The sequence below is a fragment of the Leptodactylus fuscus genome, chromosome 11 (genome assembly GCF_031893055.1).
Source record: "Leptodactylus fuscus isolate aLepFus1 chromosome 11, aLepFus1.hap2, whole genome shotgun sequence".
Taxonomy (NCBI): Eukaryota; Metazoa; Chordata; class Amphibia; order Anura; family Leptodactylidae; genus Leptodactylus; species Leptodactylus fuscus.
Genome location: NC_134275.1, coordinates 86,232,238 through 86,257,758, shown reverse-complemented (window position 1 = coordinate 86,257,758; position 25,521 = coordinate 86,232,238). Strand labels below are relative to the sequence as shown.

General features: G+C 47.0%; 1 protein-coding gene across 3 annotated transcripts; it reads right to left on the bottom strand.

The window, feature by feature from the left end:
* Window positions 1-19,379: 19,379 nt before the first annotated feature.
* B9D2 (B9 domain containing 2) lies at window positions 19,380-23,388 on the bottom strand. Of its 3 annotated transcripts, none has more exons than XM_075258813.1 (4): window positions 23,360-23,388; window positions 21,565-21,654; window positions 20,061-20,186; window positions 19,380-19,902 (listed from the first exon to the last, which is right to left on the bottom strand). In XM_075258813.1, exons 2-4 carry the CDS (start codon window positions 21,650-21,652, stop codon window positions 19,589-19,591), a joined length of 528 nt encoding a protein of 175 aa, XP_075114914.1. In that variant the 5' UTR covers window positions 21,653-21,654; window positions 23,360-23,388; the 3' UTR covers window positions 19,380-19,588. The 3 variants fall into 3 exon arrangements, with proteins under 3 accessions (XP_075114914.1, XP_075114913.1, XP_075114912.1); XM_075258812.1 differs by having other exon boundaries at window positions 23,303-23,382; XM_075258811.1 differs by having other exon boundaries at window positions 23,272-23,376.
* Window positions 23,389-25,521: the final 2,133 nt, after the last annotated feature.

Sequence of the window (25,521 nt, the reverse complement as noted above, 5' to 3'; positions counted from 1 at the left end):
CGCCTCCTCCTCCGCCACCGCCTCCTCCTCCGCTGTTAGATTGACCCCAGCTACGAGTTGGAAACGTTGCAGCACTGGCGTTGGTAGACGTCAGCAGGCTGTGCTGAAGCTGATCAGCTTGGGGGACAGACAGCACACTGCCTCCGAGGTGAGGGATGCCCTCCTCGATGAGACGGCAATATGGTTTGAGCCGCTGCACCTGGGCCCAGGCATGGTCGTTTGTGATAACGGCCGGAACCTGGTAGCAGCTCTGGAGCTTGCCGGACTCCAACATGTTCCATGCCTGGCCCACGTCTTCAACCTAGTGGTGCAACGTTTCCTAAAGAGCTACCCCAATGTTCCAGAGCTACTGGTGAAAGTGCGGCGCATGTGCGCCCACTTTCGCAAGTCGACAGTAGCCGCTGCTAGCTTAAAATCTCTCCAGCAACGCCTGCATGTGCCACAACACCGGCTTTTGTGCGACGTCCCCACACGCTGGAACTCAACGTTTCAGATGTTGAATAGAGTGGTTGAGCAGCAGAGACCTTTGATGGAATACCAGCTACAAAACCCTAGGGTGCCACAAAGTCAGCTGCCTCAGTTTCACATCCATGAGTGGCCATGGATGAGAGACCTTTGTGACATCCTACGGGTCTTTGAGGAGTCCACAAGGAGGGTGAGCTCTGAGGATGCGATGGTGAGCCTTACAATCCCGCTCTTGTGTGTTCTGAGAGAATCCCTGATTGACATCAGGGATAACTCAGATCACACAGAGGAGTTAGGGATAGCATCCGATCCGTCACAGCTGGAGAGTAGGTCCACACATCTGTCCGCTTCACTGCGTTTAATGGAGGAGGAGGAGGAGGAGGAGGAGGAAGAAGAGTTGTCCGATGATGTGATGGTGATACAGGAGGCTTCCGGGCAACTTCGAATCGTCCCATTGTTGCAGCGCGGATGGGTAGACATGGAGGATGAGGAGGAAATGGAGATTGAACTTTCCGGTGGGGCCAGAGGAGTCATGCCAACTAACACTGTGGCAGACATGGCTGAGTTCATGTTGGGGTGCTTTACAACCGACAAGCGTATTGTCAAAATCATGGAGGACAACCAGTACTGGATCTTTGCTATCCTTGACCCCCGGTATAAAAACAACATCTCGTCTTTTATTCCGGTAGAGGGGAGGGCCAATCGCATCAATGCTTGCCACAGGCAATTGGTGCAGAATATGATGGAGATGTTTCCAGCATGTGACGTTGGCGGCAGGGAGGGCAGTTCCTCCAGTAGGCAACCAAGTTCTCACCGGTCCACACAAACGAGGGGCACACTGTCTAAGGTCTGGGACACCTTGATGGCACCCCCTCGCCAAAGTGCCGCCACGGAGGGTCCTAGTGTCACCAGGCGTGAGAAGTATAGGCGCATGTTGCGGGAATACCTTTCCGACCACAGCCCTGTCCTCTCCGACCCCTCTGCGCCCTACACGTATTGGGTGTCGAAGTTGGACCTGTGGCTTGAACTTGCCCTATATGCCTTGGAGGTGCTGTCCTGTCCTGCCGCCAGCGTCCTATCTGAGAGGGTGTTCAGTGCAGCCGGTGGCATCATCACTGACAAGCGCACCCGTCTGTCAGCTGAGAGTGCCGACCGGCTCACTTTGATAAAAATGAACCACCACTGGATAGAGCCTTCATTTTTGTGCCCACCTGTGTAAAGCACCCCAACATGAAACTCCATGTCTGTACTCAACCTCTCCAATTCCTCCGCATCCTCATACTCATCCACCATAAGCGTTGCACAATTCTGCTAATACTAGGCTCCCTCCAACATGATTTCCCCCAACTCTGCTGGTTAGAGGCTCCCTCCACCCTGATTTCCACCAACTCTGCTGGTTAGAGGCTCCCTCCACCCTGCTTTCCCACAACTCTGCTGGTTAGAGGCTCCTTCCACCATGAATTTGCCCAAACTGGGCTGTTTAGAGGCTCCCTCCACCATGAATTGGTCCAAACTGGGCTGTTTAGAGGCTCCCTCCACCATGAATTTGCCCAAACTGGGCTGTTTAGAGGCTCCCTCCACCATGAATTGGTCCAAACTGGGTTTTTTAGAGGCTCCCTCCACCATTAATTGGTCCAAACTGGGCTGGTTAGAGGCTCCCTCCACCATGAATTTGCCCAAACTGGGCTGTTTAGAGGCTCCCTCCACCATGAATTTGCCCAAACTGGGCTGGTTAGAGGCTCCCTCCACCATGAATTGGTCCAAACGGGTTTTTAGAGGCTCCCTTCACCATGAATTGGTCCAAACTTGGCTGTTTAGAGGCTCCCTCCACCATGAATTGGTCCAAACTTGGCTGTTTAGAGGCTCCCTCCACCATGAATTGGTCCAAACTGGGTTTTTTAGAGGCTCCCTCCACCATGAATTTGCCCAAACTGGGCTGTTTAGAGGCTCCCTCCACCATGAATTTGCCCAAACTGGGCTGGTTAGAGGCTCCCTCCACCATGAATTGGTCCAAACGGGTTTTTAGAGGCTCCCTTCACCATGAATTGGTCCAAACTTGGCTGTTTAGAGGCTCCCTCCACCATGAATTGGTCCAAACTGGGGTGGTTAGAGGCTCCCTCCACCATTAATTGGTCCAAACTGGGCTGGTTAGAGGCTCCCTCCACCATTAATTGGTCCAAACTGGGCTGGTTAGAGGCTCCCTCCACCATGAATTTGCCCAAACTGGGCTGTTTAGAGGCTCCCTCCACCATGAATTTGCCCAAACTGGGCTGGTTAGAGGCTCCCTCCACCATGAATTGGTCCAAACTGGGGTTTTTAGAGGCTCCCTCCACCATGAATTGGTCCAAACTTGGCTGTTTAGAGGCTCCCTCCACCATGAATTGGTCCAAACTGGGGTGGTTAGAGGCTCCCTCCACCATTAATTGGTCCAAACTGGGCTGGTTAGAGGCTCCCTCCACCATTAATTGGTCCAAACTGGGCTGGTTAGAGGCTCCCTCCACCATGAATTTGCCCAAACTGGGCTGGTTAGAGGCTCCCTCCACCATGAATTGGTCCAAACTGGGGTGGTTAGAGGCTCCCTCCACCATTAATTGGTCCAAACTGGCTGGTTAGAGGCTCCCTCCACCATTAATTGGTCCAAACTGGGCTGGTTAGAGGCTCCCTCCACCATTAATTGGTCCAAACTGGGCTGGTTAGAGGCTCCCTCCACCATGAATTTGCCCAAACTGGGCTGTTTAGAGGCTCCCTCCACCATGAATTTGCCCAAACTGGGCTGGTTAGAGGCTCCCTCCACCATGAATTTGCCCAAACTGGGCTGGTTAGAGGCTCCCTCCACCATGAATTGGTCCAAACTGGGGTTTTTAGAGGCTCCCTCCACCATGAATTGGTCCAAACTTGGCTGTTTAGAGGCTCCCTCCACCATGAATTGGTCCAAACTGGGGTGGTTAGAGGCTCCCTCCACCATTAATTGGTCCAAACTGGGCTGGTTAGAGGCTCCCTTCCACCATTAATTGGTCCAAACTGGGCTGGTTAGAGGCTCCCTCCACCATGAATTTGCCCAAACTGGGCTGTTTAGAGGCTCCCTCCACCATGAATTTGCCCAAACTGGGCTGTTTAGAGGCTCCCTCCACCATGAATTGGTCCAAACTGGGTTTTTTAGAGGCTCCCTCCACCATGAATTGGTCCAAACTGGGCTGGTTAGAGGCTCCCTCCACCATGAATTGGTCCAAACTGGGGTGGTTAGAGGCTCCCTCCACCATTAATTGGTCCAAACTGGGCTGGTTAGAGGCTCCCTCCACCATGAATTTGCCCAAACTGGGCTGTTTAGAGGCTCCCTCCACCATGAATTTGCCCAAACTGGGCTGGTTAGAGGCTCCCTCCACCATGAATTGGTCCAAACTGGGGTTTTTAGAGGCTCCCTCCACCATGAATTGGTCCAAACTTGGCTGTTTAGAGGCTCCCTCCACCATGAATTGGTCCAAACTGGGGTGGTTAGAGGCTCCCTCCACCATTAATTGGTCCAAACTGGGCTGGTTAGAGGCTCCCTCCACCATTAATTGGTCCAAACTGGGCTGGTTAGAGGCTCCCTCCACCATGAATTTGCCCAAACTGGGCTGGTTAGAGGCTCCCTCCACCATGAATTGGTCCAAACTGGGGTGGTTAGAGGCTCCCTCCACCATTAATTGGTCCAAACTGGGCTGGTTAGAGGCTCCCTCCACCATTAATTGGTCCAAACTGGGCTGGTTAGAGGCTCCCTCCACCATTAATTGGTCCAAACTGGGCTGGTTAGAGGCTCCCTCCACCATGAATTTGCCCAAACTGGGCTGTTTAGAGGCTCCCTCCACCATGAATTTGCCCAAACTGGGCTGGTTAGAGGCTCCCTCCACCATGAATTGGTCCAAACGGGTTTTTAGAGGCTCCCTTCACCATGAATTGGTCCAAACTTGGCTGTTTAGAGGCTCCCTCCACCATGAATTGGTCCAAACTTGGCTGTTTAGAGGCTCCCTCCACCATGAATTGGTCCAAACTGGGTTTTTTAGAGGCTCCCTCCACCATGAATTTGCCCAAACTGGGCTGTTTAGAGGCTCCCTCCACCATGAATTTGCCCAAACTGGGCTGGTTAGAGGCTCCCTCCACCATGAATTGGTCCAAACTGGGGTTTTTAGAGGCTCCCTCCACCATGAATTGGTCCAAACTTGGCTGTTTAGAGGCTCCCTCCACCATGAATTGGTCCAAACTGGGGTGGTTAGAGGCTCCCTCCACCATTAATTGGTCCAAACTGGGCTGGTTAGAGGCTCCCTCCACCATTAATTGGTCCAAACTGGGCTGGTTAGAGGCTCCCTCCACCATGAATTTGCCCAAACTGGGCTGTTTAGAGGCTCCCTCCACCATGAATTTGCCCAAACTGGGCTGTTTAGAGGCTCCCTCCACCATGAATTGGTCCAAACTGGGTTTTTTAGAGGCTCCCTCCACCATGAATTGGTCCAAACTGGGCTGGTTAGAGGCTCCCTCCACCATGAATTGGTCCAAACTGGGGTGGTTAGAGGCTCCCTCCACCATTAATTGGTCCAAACTGGGCTGGTTAGAGGCTCCCTCCACCATTAATTGGTCCAAACTGGGCTGGTTAGAGGCTCCCTCCACCATTAATTGGTCCAAACTGGGCTGGTTAGAGGCTCCCTCCACCATGAATTTGCCCAAACTGGGCTGTTTAGAGGCTCCCTCCACCATGAATTTGCCCAAACTGGGCTGGTTAGAGGCTCCCTCCACCATGAATTGGTCCAAACTGGGGTTTTTAGAGGCTCCCTCCACCATGAATTGGTCCAAACTTGGCTGTTTAGAGGCTCCCTCCACCATTAATTGGTCCAAACTGGGCTGGTTAGAGGCTCCCTCCACCATGAATTGGTCCAAACTGGGTTTTTTAGAGGCTCCCTCCACCATGAATTTGCCCAAACTGGGCTGTTTAGAGGCTCCCTCCACCATGAATTGGTCCAAACTGGGGTGGTTAGAGGCTCCCTCCACCATTAATTGGTCCAAACTGGGCTGGTTAGAGGCTCCCTCCACCATTAATTGGTCCAAACGGGTTTTTAGAGGCTCCCTTCACCATGAATTGGTCCAAACTTGGCTGTTTAGAGGCTCCCTCCACCATGAATTGGTCCAAACTTGGCTGTTTAGAGGCTCCCTCCACCATGAATTGGTCCAAACTGGGTTTTTTAGAGGCTCCCTCCACCATGAATTTGCCCAAACTGGGCTGTTTAGAGGCTCCCTCCACCATGAATTTGCCCAAACTGGGCTGGTTAGAGGCTCCCTCCACCATGAATTGGTCCAAACTGGGGTTTTTAGAGGCTCCCTCCACCATGAATTGGTCCAAACTTGGCTGTTTAGAGGCTCCCTCCACCATGAATTGGTCCAAACTGGGGTGGTTAGAGGCTCCCTCCACCATTAATTGGTCCAAACTGGGCTGGTTAGAGGCTCCCTCCACCATTAATTGGTCCAAACTGGGCTGGTTAGAGGCTCCCTCCACCATGAATTTGCCCAAACTGGGCTGTTTAGAGGCTCCCTCCACCATGAATTTGCCCAAACTGGGCTGTTTAGAGGCTCCCTCCACCATGAATTGGTCCAAACTGGGTTTTTTAGAGGCTCCCTCCACCATGAATTGGTCCAAACTGGGCTGGTTAGAGGCTCCCTCCACCATGAATTGGTCCAAACTGGGGTGGTTAGAGGCTCCCTCCACCATTAATTGGTCCAAACTGGGCTGGTTAGAGGCTCCCTCCACCATTAATTGGTCCAAACTGGGCTGGTTAGAGGCTCCCTCCACCATTAATTGGTCCAAACTGGGCTGGTTAGAGGCTCCCTCCACCATGAATTTGCCCAAACTGGGCTGTTTAGAGGCTCCCTCCACCATGAATTTGCCCAAACTGGGCTGGTTAGAGGCTCCCTCCACCATGAATTGGTCCAAACTGGGGTTTTTAGAGGCTCCCTCCACCATGAATTGGTCCAAACTTGGCTGTTTAGAGGCTCCCTCCACCATTAATTGGTCCAAACTGGGCTGGTTAGAGGCTCCCTCCACCATGAATTGGTCCAAACTGGGTTTTTTAGAGGCTCCCTCCACCATGAATTTGCCCAAACTGGGCTGTTTAGAGGCTCCCTCCACCATGAATTGGTCCAAACTGGGGTGGTTAGAGGCTCCCTCCACCATTAATTGGTCCAAACTGGGCTGGTTAGAGGCTCCCTCCACCATTAATTGGTCCAAACTGGGCTGGTTAGAGGCTCCCTCCACCATGAATTTGCCCAAACTGGGCTGGTTAGAGGCTCCCTCCACCATGAATTGGTCCAAACTGGGTTTTTTAGAGGCTCCCTCCACCATGAATTTGCCCAAACTGGGCTGGTTAGAGGCTCCCTCCACCATGAATTGGTCCAAACTGGGGTTTTTAGAGGCTCCCTCCACCATGAATTTGCCCAAACTCTGCTGGTTAGAGGCTCAATCCACCCTGATTTTCAAAACAAATGTTGGTGCCAACCTCAACTTACTACAAGGGCCAAATTCACTGCTGGTGACAAGCTCTCCTCACTGCAAGTGCCAAATACACATGTTTCAAGGTGTTTTCCTACTGTCAGAGAGGTGGTATTGAGTGTGTAAAGTGTGTAGTTGTTAGGCTGTGATGTTGGGGTAATAGAGGGTCTTTGGTGTGTTAGATGCCCCCAGACATGCTTCCCCTGCTGTCCCAGTGTCATTCCAGAGGTGTTGGCATCATTTCCTGGGGTGTCATAGTGGACTTGGTGACCCTCCAGACACGGATTTGGGTTTCCCCCTTAACGAGTATCTGTTCCCCATAGACTATAATGGGGTTCGAAACCCGTTCGAACACACGAACATTGAGCGGCTGTTCGAATCGAATTTCGAACCTCGAACATTTTAGTGTTCGCTCATCTCTATTCTTAGGGCCTTTTTCAACTCTGTGGTTGCTTCAGCCATCTTTTTTGGAGTGGCCTGCTGAGGGAGAAGTATATCAACCAGGGACAGAAATAGATTTGACAGGCTGATCAGAAGGGCCAGCTCTGTCCTGGGGAGCCCCCTGGACCCAGTACAGGTGGTGGGTGACAGAAGGACAATATCCATGGTGACCTCCATGCGGGAGAACAAATCCCACCCCATGTATGAGACCTTGATGGCACTTGGCAGCACTGTAAGTGACCGTCTGCTTCACCCCAAGTGTGAGAAGGAGCTATCGCAGGTCCTTCCTTCCAACTGCGACCAGGCTGTGTAATCTACATCAGACCAAGCGAAGACACTCCTCACAGAGAACTAATGATTATAACGATGACTATGAAGTCTTCCTTCTTTCTCTTCTGTTCCTTAGCTGCTATGGACTCCTAATATATCTTCTCTTCTCAGCTTATGTGTGTCTACGTCTGTAATATATTACAGTGTATTATCCTGTATCTTTATTACTATGCTGCTGTAACATACGGAAATTTCCCCACTGTGGGACTATTAAAGAATCATCTTATCTTATATATTTGGGATAACCCAATCCATTTATGTACCATTTATCTTATGTATCTCGCGTAGGTTTTTGTGACCCCACAGGTAGAACTTATGGTAATTCAGAAATGAAGAATCCACTATCCGTTTCATGGTTCCATCCCAAACCTTTTAATCTATATGACTTGGCATCTGATGGAGCCTGGCACCGTAGCGATCTAAAGGAACCCATACACATCGAGCTAAAGCTGGTGAAATTGGACAATTGGCTAAAATTTAACAATGATCCATTGTCATATAAGATCAAAGAAATACCAACATTGTCCGGAACGTTGGTAAGATTTCAATTTTTCGTCCAATAGTTGAACTAAAGTTCTTTCAATCTTTCATTGAACCGTCCCAGGAGAATCATCTGTCCATGAGCCATTTTCATTGAAATTGTATGGCCGGTGTGAATGAGTGTAACAATAGACTAAAATGTGTATATTGGAAAGATTATTTACTAGGGGAACGCTTCCTGTCTCATGTGGTAGGACCTTCTTAAGAATCTTGATAGACAGAAAGAGTAATACCAGGTGGAAAAGATCTTTAAATTCGATAGCTGGTTAGCTCGAGAAGGAACATTTCAGAAGCGACATCATCCTGCTCTGGATAAACATTGGTCTGATGAGATTTTTTTTATGGTTTTAATTTCCAAGCACGCAGGTGTTTTTCTTTTACAGAAGATGTAGACTTTGCAATGATCTTAAGAAACTTTGATGTTCACGAAGCTTTGAAAGTAGAAAGTTCTCACTAGTGTGCAGGCGAACATGAACCAATTAAGGTCCGCTCACCAAACTTCCAGTAACCCTCGGAGTGAAATTCCTGGACTTCGTGTAATTAATTCATTCAGCCAGGTTAATTCATCTGAAAGATAACTTGGACAAAGACACTCTCCCCCCCCACTGAGATCAGTCACGTTGGCACGTATGGCCACCATGTGTCTTACAATAACCACCGTCACATGAAAATATCTTTCATGCCCTGCGGCTCTCGCTATTGGAAACACCTGGCGCTTGGCCATGCCTGACCTGCACAGACACAGATACTTATGCAATAGACAACTTTATTAGCTCAGCACAACCTGTAAATTGCATACTAAGCTGTCTGTAAAGCTGCAACAGTTCGTGTAACCAGGAACATCAAGCAACTCGCAAATTATGTCTAGTCCAACCTGACTAAGGCAAGAAATGGCAGTCCAGGGCGAGAGGTAAACCTCTTGGGTCAACTTCCTAACAGGTTGGAGATGCCTGGTGCCATTCACAAGGAGCACAGTGAGTTAAATAAGGGAGTCAGATTTCAAGTTGAAGAAATTTGTGTTTTTTCCATTTAAATCCAGAGCAACAGGTGGTTTTTTTTTTAGAGCTATTTTTTTATGATGGGTGTGTCAAGGTTGCGGTTGTACGAAGCGTAGGCAGCATAGTTTGGCTGAGGCATCCTCAACAAGAGCAGATGACAGTTGCCTGTTATACTGGGAGACAACTGGGTCAGAGTGGGAGAGATTAAGGATTAAAGGGGTTTGCCCATAATTGAGTCTTATCACGTATACAACGCATCTCCTGTAGCCCCTCTACTCTTCACTAGAACAGGGCTTTTGAGCCCCCTGTTTCTCCATGTATGACCAAAGTCACTACTGGAACAGCAGTCGAGCACGTAGTGTTGTCATTAAACGGGCCAGAGATACTGAATGGAGTAGCAGAGGGCCACATGCTCGACCGCCTCTCCAGTCAGTGTCCTCCTCACTTTAGGACTTAGAACCCTCATTCTAGTGATTGGTCGAGGTCCCTGTGGTGGGGCCATCAGAAGTCAGGCATTTATCATATATGTTGCAGATAGGTGATTAAGGTTAATTTTTGAGAACATCCCTTTAAGGAAGACAAGGAATCAAAGAAGCCTAAGAAAAGATTGTGGTGATTCAGTTTTCGGAGATCCCTGTGTAGGCGAGAAGGATTTTGAGCGTATTGAAAAAGAAAGATGGATATGTAAAATAAATTGTGTAACAAATTTGGTTTTGAATTATCCAAAGGGATAAATGTAACCAGATGAAGCAAGTCTTCGGTTTTGATCTTAACGCACAAAACCAAGATCATAAGTTGAGGGGATGCAATTGCACCTGAATCCAGGAACCTTAGGAGGCTCATATGAGTAACTCTAGGGGTCCATGTAGTCACAGCCAAGGGGCCCACAGGTCACCACCACCTCATAAAGGATGATTAAACTTCATTGATTCTTTCTGATTTCCTTTCTAGGCTGGCAGTGCGCGCATTCTAAATTCATCTTCCCTACCATCTGGTAAGCTGGAGTGAGACAGGGGAAGAAGATTTAAGATACACAGCCTTGGGTCAGCAGCATATAGTAAGTGGAGGGCACTGACAGGTAGAATGATGAGAAGCTTTTCATGTTGTGAAACGTTATCATGGTGGTCTGGACCAGATAGAGAAAGAAATAGAACACTATGCTAAAAAAGCGCACTGCCACAGAAAATGTTTAGCAAAAAATATATAAAGCTTTATTTAAATACATTTTAAAACATATATAAGACATAAATAATGAATGGGGTGATACAACCAAACAGAACAATGAAGGCCCAAGATGGAATACTAATGGTTGATGATGAATAAATGACACTTACATTACATATATATAAGGATATGAGAAAGAAATGTAAAATGTATGGCTGGGTCACATCTGACAAGCCTGAAAATTTGTACCTGGAACCCAAGTGGAGCCTTTTCTCTGGGGCCTGTAAGCCTTTAGTTATGTTCCTGCCCAAACCCAGTCCCATCCACACTTATTGAGAGGGCTGTCAACTATCCCACGGAGGTAAAGAAAAAATGGAGATTTGGTCACGTTTCATTGGCATTGGTAAGTCCATGCCAATATTTGCAGCCAAAAGTGACTGGCTCCAAGGAAGCTTCAAATGGGATTGTCTTCTGTTGGATCATTGGGGCCCACTACTCCATTATTCAGAATCTGGACCCACTATCGATCCCGATGGGATGGTTGGTTCACTTCTTCTCGTGCTCATCCTGTCTCTCCCTCGGATCCAAATTCTGAACAGTGGAGTAGTGGGTCCCAATGATCCAACAGAAGACGATATGTAGACCACAGAGTAGACTTTATCATGTCCCTGATGGAACGTGGTCTGGAGTCTACATTCAGTATGGCCTATTTCTCCAGTCTTGTAGAAGATGTACACTAGTTGTCAGTCTCAGAGATCAGGTGTATTCGGCAGTGAAAGTAATTATTGGTTAGACGTGGGGAGTAATTACGTGTGATGCACTTGTAAGACATTAGGGAGAGTAACAATTAGAGGTGGTAAATATTTACAGTACATTATTGCAATGTGAAGAGGCTTGTCCGGGCAGCGTGTTTTAGCAAGCAGAACCTAACCTGATTCCTTGCAAGAATCACCAGAGGTATGTGAGACATCTGTTTTACCAACTATGAGAAGCGTACCTTGTATCCGTGTCCTTGAACTCACCAGTATGATTATCACATATATATGAATATACAGAGCATGTGAGCAATTGTAGATTTTGAGAGAATTCCGAGTCTACAGTTATGGTCCAAGGAAGGGCAACTGGTGAACTGGTGACAGGGTCATGGGTGCCCAAGGAAATGGAAGAATGTGGCCTGTTCTGATGATTCATCATATATCATATACACAGTCAATTGCGTGGGCATCACATACCTGGAGAAGAAATGGCACCAGGATGCCCTATGAGGAGTAGACAAGCTGGCAGAGACCATGTGGTGTTCCGGGAAATGTTCAGCAGGAAAACCTTGAGTCACAGCATTCATGTCAATGTTACTGTGACATGTAGTAACACCCACCTAAACATTGTACAGACCAAGTACATGGTATCACTAATACCTAATATCTAGGGTTGAGCCGATCTTGAGATTTCAGGATTGATTTTAAAATCCGATTTCCGACAATTTTCCAGCCGATCCCGATCGTGAAATTTGCTTGATCGCTGATCGGGATCCGATCTTTCCTGATCCCGATTGCTCAACCCTAATTGTATATTATATATACAGGAGGGTTGAGCTGATCTTGAGATATCAAAATACGATTTTCAATCATTTTCCAGCCGATCCCGATCATGAAATTTGCTCGATCGCTGATTAGGATCCAATCTTTTTCGATCCCAATCGCTCAACCCTACTAATAACAGTGACTTCTTCAGCAATTTTTCAAGAATGGCGTGAGGAACATGACAGAGTTCAAGGTGATGATGACTCCAAATTCTCAGATCTCCATCTGATCGAGTATCTGTGAGATCTTCTGGAAAAACAAGTCTGATCCATAGGACTTATAGGAATTAAAGGATCTTCTTCTAAAGTCTTGGTGCCAAGTAGCACAGGAAGCATTTACAAGTCTTGTAGTGCCCATGTCTTGGCAGGTCAAAGGACTAGGGGGACCTATATCACTTTGAGTCTCCCTTTAAGTTGAGGTTGGGACAATTAAAGTCACTTATATCACTGCAAGTCCCCTGTTTCATGCTTCTAACCTTTGACCATAAAAACATTACTCATGTTCACCCCAATGCCAGGACACATCTGATGTTAGAGGCATTTTGTGTGTCTCACATGCCTAGTGATCCCAATCTTGCACAATGATGTTCGGACTCTGAGTTGTAGAGTCCAAAGTTTTCAGAAGCTCAGACACTTGTGTATAATAAATCCATCTTGATCTTCACTGTGTGTAGAATGATTTTATCCCAAATATTTTCAATTCATGATGACTTCCATCGAACCACATGTGTATAGTACATCAGTCCGCCATGCTTGTCTGATGGATATAGGCACGGGGTAAGAATTTATCATGCTTTGGAAGCACAAACACAGAATTCAGATTTTTCCAAAGGTCTCAAAATTTAGACTCAGTCCATAAAATCTTCCTCCCATCACAAATGTTGAGTTTTGGACAAGAAAGAGTTCCTATAACAAGTTGTGCTCCTGCACCAGGACTTCACAAGTCCTCCACTGGCCCATTGTTGACCATAGCGGTCAAGTCTGTGTTGGAACATCAACACTGAGGGACAGAATAAAGAGCCTGATGGAGGACCCAAGATCATCGGGAGACGGGTAAGGTAAAGAATACTCATTTTGTTACTATATGGCTTTTGGACAACTCTTTTAACCCTTGTCTCTGTGGTTGTGATGTTCAGTTTGGGAGACTTTTGGAAAGCAGAACCCAAGAATACACACTACCATGTATTGGGGACATGTCTATTCCTCTTCTCGAATCTCCTTAGATCCTAGTAACAAGTGATTGTTCCAAAGACACCTCCAGAAGGATTTGTCTTCTGCTTGACCCTTTAAAGGTGGGCCAGTCCAGCCCTGAATGTGGCCTCTGTGCATACATTTCTGGAATGGTCATACTTGTTGTGTCATAGTTCCCATCCCATGAGCTACAGTTACCCTACAGTGGGACACAATCTATGATTCACAGTTTACTTCTTGTATGTGTCACCTTTTTAGTTTCTCTTAATTTTTTTTTGCCAGGGAAATTTTTTTTTTCCAAAACTAGGCCAAAAAGAAAATCAGAACCATCACGAAGCAGTGACACATATCAAGTGAAGTAGTCGCCCAGACCGCAGATGTGACTGCTCTGTCATATCAGTAATCCCCCGCTCTGAGTAACCTGTCCATGGAAGAGCCGACCCCATGTCTGACAAGCGGTCACTATGAATATGATTAACTGCAACAGTAACATAATAACAGGTTGTAGCTCAGACAGACGGAAATGTTTGTCCTGCTCTAGAGGAGAGATCAGACACTTCCTTTTCCAGCCAGACGGGACTCACCGGTTCCTGATCAACACTTGTCCATTACCCACATGTTGTCCTGACTGGTGACACTAAATATCTGTGCTCAGAATCTGAATATGATATTGTATAATAATAATACTAAGTAATGATATACAGAACTACAACTCCCAGCATGCCCTGACACAGATTATAGTCCCCTAAAATAATAAAAACCAAGTAGCTCAAGGCACAAGGCCGTAAGTGTCAGGTGACAATGTATTAGTATATAATGGGAGGTAAACAACAGAAGTATCTTCCACCACATAGTGCCGGCCGCAGCACCTTCTCCACATTGTGCCGGCCTGAGCACCTTCTCCATACAGTGGCAGACATTTTGCTCTTCTCCATACACTGGAAGGCATATTGCTCTTCTCCATACAGTAGCAGACATATTGCTCTTCTCCATACAGTGGCAGACATTTTGCTCTTCTCCATACAGTAGCAGACATATTGCTCTTCTCCATACAGTAGCAGACATATTGCTCTTCTCCATACAGTAGCAGACATTTTGCTCTTCTCCATACAGTAGCAGATATATTGCTCTTCTCCATACAGTAGCAGACATATTGCTCTTCTCCATACAGTAGCAGACATATTGCTCTTCTCCATACAGTAGCAGACATATTGCTCTTCTCCATACAGTAGCAGACATTTTGCTCTTCTCCATACACTGGAAGGCATATTGCTCTTCTCCATACAGTAGCAGACATATTGCTCTTCTCCATACACTGGCAGACATATTGCTCTTCTCCATACAATGGTAGACATATTGCTCTTCTCCATACAATGGCAGACATATTGCTCTTCTCCATACACTGGCAGACATATTGCTCTTCTCCATACAATGGCAGACATATTGCTCTTCTCCATACAATGGCAGACATATTGCTCTTCTCCATACAATGGCAGACATATTGCTCTTCTCCATACACTGGCAGACATATTGCTCTTCTCCATACAGTAGCAGACATATTGCTCTTCTCCATACACTGGCAGGCATATTGCTCTTCTTCATACAGTAGCAGACATTTTGCTCTTCTCCATACAGTAGCAGACATATTGCTCTTCTCCATACAGTAGCAGACATTTTGCTCTTCTCCATACAGTAGCAGATATATTGCTCTTCTCCATACAGTAGCAGACATATTGCTCTTCTCCATACAGTAGCAGACATATTGCTCTTCTCCATACAGTAGCAGACATATTGCTCTTCTCCATACAGTAGCAGACATTTTGCTCTTCTCCATACACTGGAAGGCATATTGCTCGTCTCCATACAGTAGCAGACATATTGCTCTTCTCCATACACTGGCAGACATATTGCTCTTCTCCATACAATGGTAGACATATTGCTCTTCTCCATACAATGGCAGACATATTGCTCTTCTCCATACACTGGCAGACATATTGCTCTTCTCCATACAATGGCAGACATATTGCTCTTCTCCATACAATGGCAGACATATTGCTCTTCTCCATACAATGGCAGACATATTGCTCTTCTCCATACACTGGCAGACATATTGCTCTTCTCCATACAGTAGCAGACATTTTGCTCTTCTCCATACACTGGCAGACATATTGCTCTTCTCCATACACTGGCAGACATATTGCTCTTCTCCATACAATGGCAGACATATTGCTCTTCTCCATACACTGGCAGACATATTGCTCTTCTCCATACAATGGTAGACATATTGCTCTTCTCCATACAATGGCAGACATATTGCTCTTCTCCATACAATGGCAGACATATTGCTCTTCACCATACAATGGCAGACATATTGCTCTTCTCCATACACTGGCAGGCATATTGCTCTTCTCCATATACTGGCAGACATATTGCTCTTCTCCATACAGTAGCAGACATATTGCTCTTCTCCATACAGTAGCAGACATATTGCTCTTCTCCATACAATGGCAGACATATTGCTCTTCTCCATACAGTGGCAGACATATTGCTCTTCTCCATACACTGGCAGACATATTGCTCTTCTTCATACAGTGCCAGACATATTGCTCTTCTGCATACAGTGGCAGACATATTGCTCTTCTCCATACAATGGCAGACATATTGCTCTTCACCATACAATGGCAGACATATTGCTCTTCTTCATACAGTGCCAGACATTTTGCTCTTCTCCATACAGTAGCAGACATATTGCTCTTCTCCATACAGTAGCAGACATATTGCTCTTCTCCATACAATGGCAGACATATTGCTCTTCTCCATACAGTAGCAGACATATTGCTCTTCTCCATACAGTGGCAGACATATTGCTCTTCTCCATACACTGGCAGACATATTGCTCTTCTTCATACAGTGCCAGACATTTTGCTCTTCTCCATACACTGGCAGACATATTGGTTACGAGGGGCATCTTTAGCCCTCATATCCTGACTTGTATCCCTAATCCAATGCTTAGTGTCCAAGATTATGGAGAGGTAGATACCGGCCAGTCATAGCTTGGCAGTGGGCGATGATAATTAGGCAACTATTTGGCGGTGTTATTTGGGCGCTATAAGGTATCATTTGCTTATACAGAGTATTATTTTATTCTTTCAGTACTGTAAGATACCCTAATAGATGAGATGGTGTCCATAATAGTTCTGCACACAACACCATCTATGGACACGTTAATGTATACTTCTCCCCCGATACTATATACCGTACAGCTCTCCCATTACCAATACAGTGTTACATCTCCACCAGCTGAACTGGCTCGCACCGCCTGACTGAAGCCACAGTCCAGGAGTAATGACGGTAATTATTGGTGACAGACCTACACAAAGAATCTGGGACTCTGCAGGGAGCGGCTGATAATTGCATCAGAAAAATTAATTAGCGTCCAGAATCTGCACCCCATGAGCCCAGTAATGGGCTCCCCATTGTTTCCTCCTGCACACATTTATCCAGTTGACTGGAGATTCCCAAAAATCACCCTCTAAGTAACCAGCCAGGCAGGAAGATGGCAGCCTGTAATGGAGTCATACAGTGAGAGGGAGCAGCGCGCGGGATAGATGTCTTGTGGGTTTATCTATTATTATAGATGTAAATAATAGTTGTGTCATGTGCTATGGAGACGGATAACACCGACAGCAAACAGAGAAACGGAGCAGAGTAATAATACCGCCTCTATCGCTCGACGTATAAAGCCACAGCCTGGAGGCAACTGCAAAGTCGTCCTAAGACACTTCAGCTTCCGTACTGGTCCATTCACCAATACAGCTACTGTAGGAGACAATGTGGGACACGCAGTAGGTGATGACATGTTGTACTGCTTTCAACCCTGGGCAACAAGCAAAGTGGCCCCCTCTTATGTAGGCAGGTTTTTGCAAATTTCAGTTTCCTTGGTGGTCTAGGGTAGGGAAAGGTTCACTGTAAATTCCAAGGTGGTTTAAGGTTCACTGCAAGTTCGCGTTTGGTCTACAATAATACAGTAACTGTACATTCCCGGGTGGTCTAGGGTAGTGAAATGGTTGACTGTAAATCAGTGGCCTACTGAAAGGTAAATTCCCTGGGGTCTAGAGCCGTACAAGGGCTGATGAAGGGGTGAATTTTACATTCATACCTGTAGGACCATTACTAATTTTCCTTGAATTTCTATACCTATTAGTCTAAATCACCTTCTCGCCTCTAGCTGTAAGTGAGCCGACGTGTCCAATGTGATTTACATTTATTTTGATCTTTCATTGACTAAAGTCTGACTACGGGCAGATTACCGTATCCTAGTCAGGGTCACAACCTTGCATGGGGTCCCGCGGTGGGGTCTTACAACACGGCAGTAGTTTCATTGTAATTCATTTTCGCTTACACATTTGTATAAAGCTCTTGGCTTAGTCAGTGCAACTCTGTAAAAAACAAACCTACCCCAATGGGGTCTCCGACCTACCCAGTAATTATTATGATCAACCCATCCGTTTCCAAAATGGGCAAGTGAAAAATCTAATTAAAAATTCAAAGCAGCTTTTATTACAGTTTTCAAATGATTTGGACACTTCCAGGAGGAATAACAGAGGAGCAGCACGTCACACCGTCTTCCTTCCAATAAGGGAAATTTTACATACAAAAATGAAAAATATTTTGGCCCCAATGAAATAAGGACACAGTCGCCGACTCCACATTTGTCAACACCAGTCACATGACCGGGGCAAACACGTCAGATCAGAGGAGGCAAATGTTATTGCCTACAGCAGTTTTTCCATCGCCTTCCAGGGGGAATAATAGAGGAACAACCGAATGCAAAGTTATAAAATACCCACAGTGGGAATGTTATTGTATCACGTACGTACGTATATCTTATCCTACGCTCTCCATAATAACCCTACTCCGTGCCTTACAATCCTATCTACAGTAATGATACCTGCGGTCTCAGGCTCCGCCTCCTGTCAGCGATTCCACCTTTCATCGTACATAGTACATACCTTCTCCTATTATAGCTACACAATGCAGTCTCTGGGTACACGGCTTCAGGCACATACTTTCCTTAAAGGCGAAAAATGTATTGACAACATGATCGCAACCTGACAGCCAAACCGCAGGACCCCGAGCAGAACGAATAGGAACAGGTGAGTGTGTGTGCGCTGCCACCTGCAGGTCACCAGAAGGATCGCTCAGGAAAATAAGCCAGAGAAAAATTCATCCAAAATCTTGGGTGCAAGACTGGAAAATTCATGCACTTCTAGAGAGCCTGAAAATCTGTAAGGTGGGTCACCAGTGACTATGAGAGGTGTCGGACGTTTTACCGCTCACTGGACGAATCTCGTAATTGCAACATACATTTTCCTGTAAAAAGGCATCACCTGCCAACACGGAATTAGCAGGAATTCATAAAGCGAGCGCTCGCACGTCAGACATAGAGAAGTAAAGCCAAGCCGAAATGATTCGTTACTCCGCCGCCCCCCAGTGGTCAAGCAATAACCTGGACTGACAACTGTTAAAGGGACGTCCTACAATCCACAGCCTCGGTGATGGGCCTGATCAATGGCGCTGTCCGGTGATGTGATCTCTTGTAAAACCCACCTCAGTAGTTTTGCATTGCAGTCTATTGTATGTGTCATATAACACCAACGTGAAGCCTCTGGCAGGTCCTCATAGGCTTCTGTATGTGGTGGACAGACCTGATGGTCATTGTTTGCATCAACCTTAGGACACCCAACACCCAGCAAACACATGAAAACTTGATCCACTGGTACAGGAACTATACAGTGGACAGAGCTGGGAGGTGAACGCCTATGTAGTGTCAGAGCCGGGCTGCTGCAGCGCCCCAATCAGAACCAGCCGTCCAACTGATTCAAGGGTCAACTGGTTGTTTGGGGGTTCTTGGTGTTGGACATGGATGAACTATCCAAGGGAAAAAAAACATCAATATAAAACCCTGGGCACCTCAATAAGGGGGACAACCTCCTTAAGTAGTAAAATAAGTAGACTCAGAAGGCAATAATCTTATTATCATGGAATACACGGCTCAGATTTTTTTTTCCTCAAATACAATTTATTTTATATACATATAAAAAAAGGAATTTATAATTTACAAATGTAAAAAATTGCTATAAAATCGTTGCATATAAAACCAGGACAGACCCTCCAGATGTAGGTGTAGCTTTTCTTCAGCCAGTCCAGGTGTGGGCTAAATATATAGCCAGGTTATATAGTTTGTAGTAGACGGTGCTTATCTGGAGGCATCACAGCAGGGGGCGATGTGGTACGACTATAGGGTGAGAAGGTGATCACACACAGGAGGACGAATCTCCAGGTCTCCTTGACTCTCTGGTCTCAGTGCTAGCACTCCACCCCAAATCGATCAAAGTTCCTGAGTATGACGGTGAGTTCCAGATGTACCTGCCCCATGGCTGTGGTCTGCAGACGGTAGCGGTCAGCTCCTCCATAGATAAGGTTTGGCGATTTCAGCTGTGGTCCACCCCCTACAAACATCTGGGAAATCTGCTCCTGCCAGGTTCCCAAGGGTCTCCACGTAGGACTCAGCAACGTGTGTGATCCTGGAGAAGACGGGATGTGCAGGAAGCTGTAGCCGTACAACTCGTTTCGACCAAAAGAGTCCTGATGCCAAACCTGAAGATGAAGCTTAGGCCAACCTGAGTGGGGGAGGTAGGTATTCTTTAATAGGAAACTATATAAAGAACCAGCAGGGCTGCAGTGTAAAGCATGGAGGACTGACACAGCAATAGCCTGAGCTTTAGACTTCAGACTACGCCTAATAGACATTGCCACTAAGCAGCCAACACTGACTTACCTTGTAATCCTTTGGTAGCATAATGTATGTCAATGGGGTGTGACCAGAAAGCCATGTCTTCATTCTGAGGGTTGTCCACCTGCGTCTGACCTTCCACAGTCCCTGAGAGCAATTTCCAGGCCCCCCCTATATACAGGCAAAGAAACCCAGCGATCAATGGACAGTATACTGAAGCTTGTACAATGGGGAATGTTACATGGACGTAGAAGATAAAAACCTTCTGTTATATTGATTATTTTCTACAATCTCCTTCAGATAGTGCCGTCAGCCATATTAGCTGTCATTAGCCACCTGCAATCCCTGCCCTGAGTTTTTTCTGGATTGATCTGTGACTCTTTCCCATTACTCTTGCTTCTGGATAACATCGGAGCTGGCCGCCTATGCAGAGGGGTTCAGGCCTGTCCAGTTTGTGGCTCTGTCTTTTTCCTCGATTTTGCTCCTTGTGATTCTGATTGAGTTACCATGATCTTTCCCTCGGCTGCGGCAGTGATGTCACATGGATGACATCACTGCAGCCAATATCTGTGCTGAGCAGTATAGAGCTGAGAGTAATGGCTGACTGCTGGGGATCTGACAACGTGACAATCAATCCAGGTGTCAGTGCATCTTTATTTTCTAGTGTTCTCCTGCTGTCTACATTTTAAGGGATTCTACCATTAAAACTCAATTCTTAGCCTTCAAAATGGCTATTCTTCTCCTTCCTTTAGATGTCTTCTCCGTGCCGCCATTTGGTATATAATCCGGTTTTCGTCGGTATGCAAATAAGTTATCTCGCAGCACTGGGGGCGGTCCTCAGCGCTCAAACAGCACTGAGGGCATCTCCAAGAGAACTCTCCAGCGCCGCCTCCATTTTCTTCAGGAACTGGTCTTCTTCCGGCGCTGACTTCAAACTTCTAGGCCGACTGTGCATGCCCGCCGGCCACAATAGAATCGCCGTTTACACAGTATTGTAAGCGGCTACTTTCATGTGGCTGGCAGGCATGCATAGTCGGCTGCCCGAAGCCTAGAAGTTTGAAGCCAGCACTGGAAGAAGATCCGTTGCTGAAGAAGATGGAGGCGGCGCTGGAGAGTTCTCTGGCAGCATTGGGGACGCCCCCAGTGCTGAGGACCGCCCCAGTGCTGTTTGAGTGCTGAGGACCGCCCCCAGTGCTGCAAAGGAACTCATTTGCATAACAACTAAAACCGGATTATATACCGAACGGCGGTGCGGAGAAGACATCTAAAGGTAGGCTAAGTATAGCTTTTCTTAAGGCTATTCCTACGTGGTAGGCAGAAAAAAAATGAGTTTTAATAATAGGATCCCTTTAATTCTATGATCCCAGAGAACCCCTTTAAGGGTGTAGATCAATGTGGTTCCTTGTACAGCCCAGGATTCCTAGTCCAAACGGACTACAGCGTAAGCAATCCACATCCACACATCTATGGCCGTAACGCAGAATTATTTCTCCTTTCCCTCAAGACTCCCTGATCAGGTTTAGGTAAATATATTCGCAACGCCTCCTACCTGTGTGCACCCCCCATTTACAAAACAAGCTGTGCTGTGGGAAGCCGCTGGCACCAACGATCTGTCCAATGATGTGGACCTCCGCCATCTCTGAAGAGAAAGACATTCACATGAATAAAGCAAATACATCCATGCACTGTATATTACACCCCATATTGTCGCCCCCCCCTCCCCCCCGGATACCTAATCTGTATTCTCTGCGCAACCATGACTTACAAAGGTCTTATGAAATCCTAGATACAAATCTTATCAGGTTACCAAGATCCTAAAAACATCTCACCAGGAGAGCCGTAACCCATAACATTCCCAGCAAATGACCGAGATTGGACAAAAGTGACATCTCTGTGACCCCGATCTGACCAAAGAGCCATCAAGTGACCCCACAAAAAGATTTGCCAAGTGACAGAGATCCCAAAAACAGTCGTCACACGATCCCACAAAAGTCTCATCAGTTGTCCAAAGTCCCGCTGAAGTCTTACCAAGTGACACTAAATCCTGACTATGTGACACACCGCGCCGTTACCAGGACCCCACAAAATGTGAACATGAACCCACAAGAATATTGGCGCAAACTTCTCATCCAATAATCTGGGCCGCTCAAAAGTCTCCGCAAGTGCCCCGACCACATGACCCTGAGCCCGGCTGCAGACAGGACCGTCGGAGATTTCACGTATAAGGGCTTGTTCACATCTGCGCCCGGTCTCCGTTCTGCAGGTTTCGGTTTCCTGCATAAAACAGAGGCAGGAGATGGAAACCTGCAGGACGCTTTCATTTGAATGGGATTGAAAGATGTCCGGCCATGAGCGCCGGTGAGTGTTTTATGCTGTCCGCCGCAAAACCGTTTTTTTAAATTGGACACAGAGTCGGACATGCAGTACTCTGTGTATAATTTAAAAAAAAACGGTTTCGCGGCGGAGAGCATAAAACACTCACCGCCACTCACGGCCGGACCCGCTCTGACAGGTTTCCGTCTTCTGCAGGCATGGACTCCGGGCGCTAGTGTGAACCCAGCGTAACTTGCACCAGTTTTCTGTTATAATAAATTTGTCAGGCTGAGGAGTCTCCGCTCTGGCTCCTCCCACCCCCTGTCCTGCTCCGCCCACTTTGGAAAAACGCGTTGCGTGAAGCAGGGAACGACCGATGTGGTACAAGAAAGGGCTGAACGTCACAGAACCTGTGGAGATGGGTTAGAAGTCCACCATTGTTGTGGAATACAGACAAACCTGTGACCCAGCGCACAAATATCTGCCCCCCATTACCCCAACGTCTCACCATCTGCCCCTCCCAAATACCTCACCACCTGCGCCATGTCACCCAAATATCTTACCATCCCCCCCCCACGTTACCCAACAAATTCCCCGCCCCCACAATGATCTGGTTCCGTATCCCGACGCGTTTCACGGCAGGACGCGTTATAACAAACGTTTCGTCATGTGACGTCTCATCAAATAACCCAAAAACTGGGCAAAAATGTCATCAAACGACTCCGACGTCTCATTCACTGACCCAAATATCACAAGTAACAGATCAAGGGACCGAAACGCGCAGAATTGTCATGAAATGCCCCAAATCGCACAAACATGACCCCAGTCCCATCAGACACCCCACAGGCCTGACCTTGGCTCTTTGCCTCCCCCCCATCTTCTTACTACCCCCGACCCTCCATGTAATGGCGCCCCCTATCTCCTGCACTTTCCCCCTCAGTACCATAAGCAAGCCCCAGTAAAGCGTCACATACACCCCGTTCACACTGTGCGGCTATCAGGCTCTTGGTAACGTAGACCGCGGGACAGACCTGAGGTTGCTAGGCAACAAACAGAGAAGTCGCCCGCATCGGACGCGAAAGCGGAAGTGACGTCACATCCCGCTTATGTTGAGAGACGGGAGAACGAAATAACGTCGCGGCCATGATGACTGTGGGCAAGTGTCAATAATCTTTATTGATATTAACAGAAGTGGTAACTATGACAAGCAGGAGACAAGAGCTGATGATATGGAGGGTTTACATCACTTAATGGCGATTACTACAGGGAGAAGAGTTAGACAGTCCCTCACCCACAGACATTGGGGTGCTCCAGTACTTGGGGGTGGGGGATTAATCCTGGGGGTGGGGGGGAGAGGATTCTGCTGCAGCAAACTTGCAGGAATTACAATGTTATCAGGGTTGTGACTAGAATGGAGAGGGCACGGTAAGGTTGTCCAGAAATAAAGGACACTAGCGATCTACATAGACTTCTATTGTGAGCGGCGGATTTTGAAGTGGATTCGGCATCAAAATCCGCCCCCTGTTGCCCGTGTGAACGAGCCCCCAAAACTGCAATGTAAATTGCTTTGGGGTTTTTTAGCCGTGCTTCACTACATGGGGTCTTATCCTTACGGGGTTGTCTGGAGAGTATTGATTCACTTACCGGGTCCCGGCGATGCTTTTGGTGGACTTGTGGGTTTTGGCAATTTCCGTGTCATGTGATCGGAGGCAGCGTTCGGCACCCCAGGCCGTTCTGACTCCAGTCACATCACTGGGACCCCCCGAGTCCATCAAAAGCACCTCCAAGAACAGCTAAGTGTCTGAATCGCTCCGGTCCATAGGAGGTAAAGTCCACAACACTAAGTGAAATGCTGCGGGCTATAGTTGCAGCCTGTGCATGAGTTTTACACTTATCTAATCCTCTGTGCTGCTGTGATACAGGTTAGCTCATATTTTAGAAGTTCTGGAGACCCTTGTAAAACCAGGTGTCCTCCTGGTGCCCCGGACGTGTGTGCAGACCCAGAAGAATGCTATCACATGTGCTAGGCTCCAAGGTATATTACATACTAGCCTCTGCCCATGACTTCGTCTGCATGTTGTTGGCTTCGATGATCCGCCAATATTCAGCAAATTGCTTCCGTAAATGGTTTGCCTGCTCCGGTGTTTCGGCAGCTCTTGCGCTGTCCTTCTGCTGAACTTGTTCCTCGCACCGTGCCTGTGATTGTTACGGCATCTCAGCAGCTCGCTGGGACGCCATATAATGAGCGTGTTGTTGGCGTCAGTGATCTGCCTACTCCATTGTTTTGGCTGCTCTAAGAACCGCTTGACACCTAGCTTGCCCATTCCCCCTAAGCTCCACTTGAGGAGAACTCTGTGACTTCTGGCTTCCTTCATAGTTCTCGTGGTTTTAGAATTTTGTGACAAATTAGATTTTATTTTTCCCGGCATGTTTAAAAGTAGCAAACTGCCAATTTGGATTAAAGGGGCCGCCTGGAGCAGATCAGATACTATGCAAATACTTGTTCACAATGGACTCAATGTTATCTATGTGTTTACATAGAGAAATAACAGACCAGCCTTTATCAGCAAACTCCAATTAGCTGAGAGAGTCCTGCTGGCAGCAGCAGTATAATATAGTATATGAACATAAATTCATAACAGTGGTGAAGCCATGTCATTTACTGGGATAAAAAGTAGCCGATGTTTTAATCGAGGTAACAATCTATCTATCTGCCGAATTTCATCCAGATCCGTTCAGCCGTTTTTGCGTGATTGAGTAACAAACATCCAAACACACAAACTTTCACATTCATATAAGTGGTGGGGGGAGCAGGACTTACCGGCTTTATATATAAGTGCTGGCAGCCATTACCACATGATATCATAGCCAAGTATATATGTCTGAGCTCATCCTACGTTGCCCTTATATAGGAGACCTGACAAAGCCGCTTTAGCACTTACTGTCAGTGTTTGCGTGCCTGATTCTTAATGGGGTCTGTTGGGTTCTGCCAAGAAGACCCTGAAGAATCTTCAGTAAAGTCTATCATGTTAGTAAAGGATATCCACCGTATGCCCTCCATGTAACAGACGGGGTCTGACCTTACACCAGGGTTACTGCAGTTCTGTATGGCGGACGTATAGCGTCAGATAAACAGAATCCATATCCCTCTTCTGTCCTGCAGGTGGCGCCGTTGTGTATCCTATATAGTAGT